This window comes from Sebastes umbrosus, chromosome 9 (assembly GCF_015220745.1).
Source record: "Sebastes umbrosus isolate fSebUmb1 chromosome 9, fSebUmb1.pri, whole genome shotgun sequence".
In the NCBI taxonomy this organism is placed as follows: domain Eukaryota; kingdom Metazoa; phylum Chordata; class Actinopteri; order Perciformes; family Sebastidae; genus Sebastes; species Sebastes umbrosus.
Window position 1 is genome coordinate 15,782,208 of NC_051277.1, and position 8,036 is coordinate 15,790,243.

General features: G+C 41.2%; 1 protein-coding gene across 2 annotated transcripts in view; it reads right to left on the minus strand.

Moving 5' to 3' along the window:
• LOC119494924 (dedicator of cytokinesis protein 2-like) overlaps positions 1–8,036 on the minus strand; it is a 120,433-nt gene that overhangs the window by 27,936 nt on the left and 84,461 nt on the right. For both annotated transcript variants that reach the window (XM_037781154.1, XM_037781155.1), the window contains 2 exons: positions 462–560; positions 260–354 (listed from right to left, as the gene is read on the minus strand). In XM_037781154.1, the coding sequence (XP_037637082.1) occupies positions 260–354; positions 462–560 (194 nt within the window). The remainder of the gene's footprint in view (positions 1–259; positions 355–461; positions 561–8,036) is intronic.

Sequence of the window (8,036 nt, forward strand, 5' to 3'; positions counted from 1 at the left end):
AAAAATAAATACCCCATAGCAGCTCACACACACAAACACATTTGTCACATCAGCACTTTTTCATCATTGCAGCCCTGATCCCCAGCTTTACTATCACCAACTTATCCCTGTGTGGGTTTGTGTGAATGCACAAGTCACTGTGGATGTCAACAATCTTTTATAATTCCCACACACCAAGCCTCAATGTCCCAATAGCGGGTCGTACTGGGGCAGTTGTGGCCTATTGACACCTGGAACAAGTGTGTATTGCTTGTAGTACCTGTTCTGTACCATAATCATGGCCATCCAGTCAGAGGGATACACGTGTTTCCCAATCATGTCCTTGAAAAGTAGGAAGGACTCCATCAGGAAGTCCTGCAGTGAAATGGACAAGAGAAGAAGTATGTGTGCACAGTTGGAGAGTATTTTTACCATCAGTGCGTATTTGACAGACATCTGCATGTGTGTGTTAGGGTACTTACCACTAGCTCAGAGGATCCAGCGAAGGTTTCTATGTATGTAGCATAGTGAGGATCTTTCATCTGACTGAGGATAGCTGTCATGCAGGCGACCACCTTCGACTACAGAGGTAAAATGTGTGTGAGAGAGAGAGAGAAAGAGACGCACCATTACTTTTCGGGCACTGTGCAGCTGCTCTTAGACTGAGTACTATACATCTAAAGCCAAAGACATTTAAATCTCTTAAGGTTATTGATTGCTGCACCACGTCTACGGCTGCCTGAAGTGAACCTCTTCTGCCACTTGCTAATTAGAGACACAATCTATGCTAACGTCCAAACAGCATCAACATCATCGCACGCTACCGACAACAGGACCTGGAACAAAAGGGCAGCACTCTGAGCAAGACACCGTGATGTTATTTTTAAAGATGCTGTGTGCAGGAAAAAGTCGTTACCACTGTGTTATTCACAAATTACCATAATTACTATAAACAAACATAACCATTGCCAGGAAGACTGGCAGCCTCTCCAGTTTTCTAAATTGTATTTTATGGTTTAAATTGTGGCCCTCTGCCACGAGGTAAGATTTTAGCAATATATTCTGGATTGCTATATAACACAAATAAAAAAATAAACAACTGAAATTAAAGCTTTCAGAGTTCCTCGTAGCAGCTAATGGTGAAAAGTGCAAATAGCATAAGAAAAAAAATCATTTTTAGCATGTTATTTGAATTAGTTTCTGTGAAGAGGACAACTTTACGATCGCAATACCAGGAACACCAAGGAGGGTGGTAATTTTGACAATCACTTAGGTCCCTTTCATAGAATGCGAAAAGCAAAATGTGGATCATTTACACAGTGTGATATTATGGCATGGTAAAAACATTATCATATATAAAATCCACATCAAAACAAAACATATAAAGCTGCTGATTTCACAAAATCTACTCTCATTTTGGTGGCAAATGACTCATTTACATACTGCAGGTTTTTTTAGTGTTTTTAATGAGGTATTAACTCCTCAGCACGTGCACTTAACTCTGAATATGGCCCAAGGTAAGTACACAAAAACAAACACAGAGAGAGGACGGTAATAGGAAGAATTAGATCTAGAAGATGAAAGTGAAGGGGAGTCAACACACAGAAGAAGGAGGCAGAAGGAGCGAGCATCGCTGTGAAAGTAAGACAGACATGAGAGATGAGAATATAGGCCCGAAAAAAAGTAGTTTTAAGTTTTAAGTGTGTGTGAAATACTTATGCTGAGAAAAAAAACCTTGAGCTGGATTAAAGCACAAAATTCATGGAAAATTTAGCGCAAACCTTTCCACAACCAGAGGCTGGGAGGAGGACGACACAGAGAGGGGCGGCAGGCAAGATGGGAGAAGAAAATAGAGAAGAAAATGGACAAAGACTCAGCTGCACTGACCAGAACAGAAACAACAAATGGCATATATTACAGACATACATTACTATTTCTTAGAATGCTAAAGTAATGATTGGTTAGTCAAGCTAAACTCTGGTCATTTACCATCAGCCCCTTCCACCTCCCTTATTTTCTTAATCATCTCTCACTGTGAACTTTCCTGCCCTTTGTATTTTCTGTCCAGCCAATAAAATTATCAATTGACAACCTGAAATGAAACATAGAAAGATAAGGTTGAAAGTGTTTCACGAAAATAGAGAAAATGAACGGAAAATGTAAAATGAAAAATGATCTGCAAAACATAAAGTAGCCCTTTTACTTTTATTATTAAAACGTTCCACTTTTCTTTTCCATCTTCCATCTTTATTTGAGCCGTCTGTAAACACGCCGGCATGACACCATAGACTGTATATAAGAATTGGACGTAGTCTCCATGACATCACCCATTGGTTTTTGGACTGCTGTTTTGAAGCCACAAGTTCAGCGTTTTATCCGTCGCCATCTCGGTCTTTTGCAACCAGAAGTGACACGAGAGGGTGGAGCTAAGTACAACCGAACGCTGATTAAGACATTTTTAGGCGATCAAAAAAGTTAGAATTAACTTTCATGAACTGAAAACACACTGTGAATGCTCACACCAATGAGAGCTGGCACAGGGTGAGCCTGAAAGGGATCGGGGCGCCTCATGGACACCAGGAGGAGTTAATGTCCAGTGTGGAGCAGGGTGTCTTATTAATTTATACCCTAGTTACAGTCACTGTCCATTAGTTTTGTTCTACTTTTACACTAATGTTTTCGGATCCTCCCCTCTGCCGTGCTTAATTGCTGGAATGAACCCCTTTCAGAAACACGGCAGATGTGCAGGTATTTGTGTTTCATCTTAGCAGCCAGGGTTTGGGGGAAATTATCCTCCAGAGTTGTTGGCACGAAAGGGAAACACGAGACAGAGATGAAGGATGATGGATGGCTAATTGAAGATGTAAGATGAACGGCATCTCATGTGGAGACAGCTTTCATCTGATCAAAATGGGCCGGGTGTGTGTGTGTGTGTGTTTACCTGCATTCTAATAAGAACTTTTTCAGTCGTGTATGCAAACAAAATTTCACTGTGTGCAGTTTCGGAGCAAATATAAAGGCAAGTGTTTTCAGTTGATGTCTTACTGGGGAAGAGAACTGTATGTTCTTGGATGTGAGTGTGTGACCACCTCCATCCTCCACTCAACTTTCCTGCTGCAGTGCAGCGACACCAGAGACCCTGTCAGCACAGTTTCTTCTTTAATCTCTCTCTTCCTCTCTTTCCTCTGGGAGATCAATTTAGTGTGACACTAGAGTAAGTACTGAAAGTTACAGTTATTAAAATGAGGGAACAAGGTTTAGTTGTCTTTAAATAGTAGGAGTGTCTCGATTCTCCAAATCCACGATTCAATTTGACTTTAGATTTAAACATGAAATTGTTAGACTATGGAGTCTTGATTCATAGAAATCAACAGATCATTGGTTTTATGCCCTGACAACTGTCATTTACACTTTCAAATTCTTCTTTAAAAAGAGCGGTATGAAGTGTGATGTTTTTTGGGAATGTACAACACTAAGGCCATGTGGTCAAATTTAAATAATTTATTTAATATGTATTAACAATAACTTATCTAACCAGTTGATACTATTGGTCAATTGGGGAACAAGCCATTAAACAACAAAAAGAATATCGACTAAATGGCAGGAGTGTACTTTACAACAACAGCTAGAGTTTCTCAGAGTTTACGAGCCACACCTGAATGCACCGCAATGTCCCTATTGGCGCCTACATGCTTTACACTACGGCAAGCATAAACCACGCTTTACCGTGCGAAACAATGTGGACACACAATTGATTTTAAGTGGAGATAGAGCGCGACCACGGCTGAAATCGACACACAGTTCCCTGAGCGCTGTTTTCTTTGGTTGCTGCGGTCTCTAAATCTTCTACAGAACTACAAACTGTAGTTTTTCTGTCAACGACAAGTTGGTTTACTTAACTCTAACTGTTGTTTCTCCATCATTTCCAACTCTGGCAGTGGCCATGTCGTCTCAAAGTGCAGCTGCAGACTACCGGTAAGATACGCTGTGTCGTCTTTGAAGTGTTTTTTTCCTTCGCACGCACGCAAGTAGGTGGGGGCGGAGAGAAAAAAAATACTGGGAGAATCGCCGAACCTGATTTTAATTTGATTGATTTCTGATTTAGAATCGAAACCGTGACACCCCTATTAAAAAGTGTATCTCTTTCCTAGAGTCACTAAAGTAAAACGTAACATGGAGAAATACTGTTATTGACAGGTTTCCTAACATGATAGCAAGCATTTCAATGATGTAATTATACTACAGTAAATGGATAGAAACGCTAACTTCTCCCTCTCCATCTCACCCGCTCTCTCTTCCTTCTTTGCCTCCCTAGTGTGTAGTGGTTGATCAATAACAGGATTAAGCAAACATACTCACACACTCACCAAAACTACTCTACAGTTCAGTACTTTCTGCTTCCATGTTCACTGTTTGTGTGTGCCTGTGTGTGTGTGTTTGTGTAAGCCACGTGTCGTATTGCCCTACTTCTGTGTAATTGGTCTTCTCTGAGGACTTATGCTCTCAATCTCCTTTAACGCCATCTAAAAACAAACACAAATGCTCATAGGGCCAAATATCTGACCATCGACTGGTTTGCGTCCTCACACATGAATGTGTTTCATCAACACATCACATATGAGAAGCATATGAGCTGTGTGTATATTAATAAGACTACTGACAACTGTGTGACTGACAGACAGACAGAGAGAGAGAGAGAGAGAGCTCAGGGCTTGTTGAGGCGAAGGCCTTACGCAACAGTGAAGAGATTACTGACAAAACAGGACACAGATGCTGGCGAGGTCTGGGATTTCTCTCCCTTCCTCCTCCTCCTCTCTCCTTCACTTTCCCTCATTTATTTATCCATTTTCTCACTCTGGACTCATTCATTAATAATGTATTAACAGCTGTAATTTCAGAGTTGCGTCAAACTGACAGTTACCTGAAAATGCACCTGCGTGACTAGAAATAAATCTGATGTAAGCCTTGCTAGGAGCCCCTAGAAGCTGCAATGTTCTCATTATGCTCCGCAGTGCAAAAGTGTCGAACTAAACAACTACTAAACGACCTCACCTGGGCTTTACAGGCTGTAAAAGCTGGCCCACGGGCTCACTCTGTCTCTCCCTTCCTACAGCTGACATCCACCCTGCATCACCTTCTTTTGCCCCGTCAGCGCCTCCGGAAGCAAAACATGCCACCACACATTCATGCACTGCTGATATCGCTGATTTACTCACCCCATTTGTTCATTTGTGTTAACTTTAGTTTTAATAAATTGTTTAAGTAAATCTCTTGCGTGGACTCCCTCTTTGTCACATTCCCTGAGTCAGTTTGTGATGATGCATCACATTGTTATGTAAACACTCCATTACTCCAGTGTAAAGCCCCTATTCCAGCAACAAAATCTCCACTGTCAAACTGTCACGGCACAGCAACGAACATGGTGATAAAACCACTGAAATGTTTGTGACATGCTATAACATAGTGTAACAGTATCACAAATAGAGAAAAACCATGAAGTCAGATATATAACACAGCAATATCTACCTGAAGTTTGCTAACTTTTATTCTTTTTTATTTAACCTTTGTTTAACCAGATAAAATCCTATGAGAAACTAGAATTACTACCTACACCAACCAGTTAAATTGCAGTTTACTTCATCATTTTATCATCAGACGTGTGAGAAATTGTCATAATTAGTACATAAATTCTTGAATTATGGCCAAAACCATGTTCTGTGAGGTCACAGTGACCTTGACCTTTGACTACGAAATTCTAATCAATTCTGATCAATCAATTCTAATGTGCCACATTTGACAAAATTCCCTCCAGGAGTTTCTGAGATATCGCATTCATGAGAATGGATCGATTGGACGGACAATCTGACAAACATTATCCAACCATGGCTGTCGCCAGCCCGGAGGCATACAAATGTCTTTTGCGATGGTGATCTCTTCAAGAAAGCAGCAAAGTTAAATGCATGTCAATTTCATACATACAATAAAACAACTGGAATTACCGCCTTGTGGTTGTATGCCTCTGACAACCAGTGAATCATCACTTCATCATTATATCCAATTAGACATTTGTGTAAAATTGTCATAATTAGCATATACATATTTGAGTTATGGCCAAAATCGTGTTTTGTGAGGTCACACTGACCTTGACATTTGACCACCAAAATGTAATCAATTCATCCTTGAGTCCAAGTGGACGTTTGTGCCAAATTTGATGAAAAATTCCCTCCAGGAATTTGTGATTAAAATGTCTGATAACTTTTGCCCCGATAAGCAGCAGGTCAAAGTAATGCTGTAGCAGCAAATGCCCTGAGTGTACTGAATTCAGCACGACTCGTGCATTTCATTACTTCTACACTTATGTTTTTGTTTCTGAGAGAAAGTTTGTGCTATTTCTTCTTTCAAATGTTACATAAACTCACGAGTTTGAATCCTGTGTTCAAAGTTCATTATCCCCGAGAGATGCCCGGTGGGATAAACAGCGAAATGTGATTGATGCAATTAAATATAATTAACGTGTCATTCATTTGAAATTAAGACGGAGCGCTAAAACATTAACTCTGACAACCCTAATTTAAATACTTAAAGCGCTAGGGTTTCATCTGTTAGAGGGACACAAGGAATTGTTTCTGGCATGTTAGTCAATAGTGTGGAACAGCAGAGCAATAATCCACCAGGTATACATGGGGGATTTTGCCGTTGTTCTCTATTAAATTGCCATTATCTCAGACATTTAGCCTATTTTGAAGACTAGCAGCTAGGCAGAAATTCACACGGTAAAATACTAGACTACAAACACAAAAACATGAATGAATGAGTTTCTATTTAAAGCTCAGGGGGACATGATAACAACCATCCATTCAAATCATTTCATATCGGGTTCATTGATGCTTTTCACAGCACATCATTTAGGTCTGTACTCTCCACACCACCATTTCCTTTTTTTCTTTTCCCTCCTCTGTTCATCCTTTTATGGTGTCCCCCCGGGTGGCAAGTCATTTTGCTCCTCTCAACTGCGATTTTTCATAATTTTTTTTTATAAATAGAACATCTAAAAAACGCAGTCTCACTGGAAGCCTGCAGTTCTCTCACTGCACCCTCACAAACACATGCTCATCTCTGACCTCCCCTCTATTACATGTGCCTATTACACACACACTTTTTTTCCAGACACCTGGGTGCTGAGCTGGGAGGTAGAGAGGGGGTTTGAAAGAGAGAGATGGATTGTTGCGGAGGTGTAATTAGAGTTGTTGTGTGTGTCAGGGTGATGTGGCTGTGTGTTTGTCTGAGGCAGAGAAAGAGAAAGGGGTACCGAGGGTGTCTATGTGTGTGCAATGGGTGTTTGCGTTCCAGTGTGTTTGTGAACATGTACGTGTGTTCAGAAAACAGATCAATGCGTCCTCAGACTCCCATCTCCCGGTCAAGTGCAAAGAGACGCTATCAGTTGATACAAATAAGGAAGGGATGGCAAAGAGAGGGAGAGAGGGCAAGGGGGAAGGAATAACAAGAGAAGAGAAACTTAGTCTTCAGCTCACACTCTGTACTCTTTCTCTTCCTCCTCCCCGACAATGAAATGCTTCTCTTCTCATCCTCCACTCCAAAATCAAATTACTGAGACATCAGTGCTTCAGCACGCTAACTCTCTCATGCTTTGTCAATCCTGAATGTTTTTGTTCACATGTGTATCATATTTGAAGGCCCCATGTGTTGCAATTCACCCTCACTGCTTATGTAATGCACACACACACACACATACACCTTTGCTTGCCTCATCAGAGGTCAATAGAAAACGCAACGCAAGGTGAGTCAACCACTTTGCAGTGGCGCATACATCACCAGTCATTTTAAGGTGAGGCAGGGGTCAGGAGGGACGTTTACGTGGACGCTGCATCAAGGGACCGCTCGGGGAACACACACACACACACACACACACACACACACACACACGCACGCACGCACGCACACACACACACGCACACACACACACCCACACACATACACAGAATAATTCACTGTCCATACGCACAAAAACACGTCGCTGACAGTCATTACTCAAAACA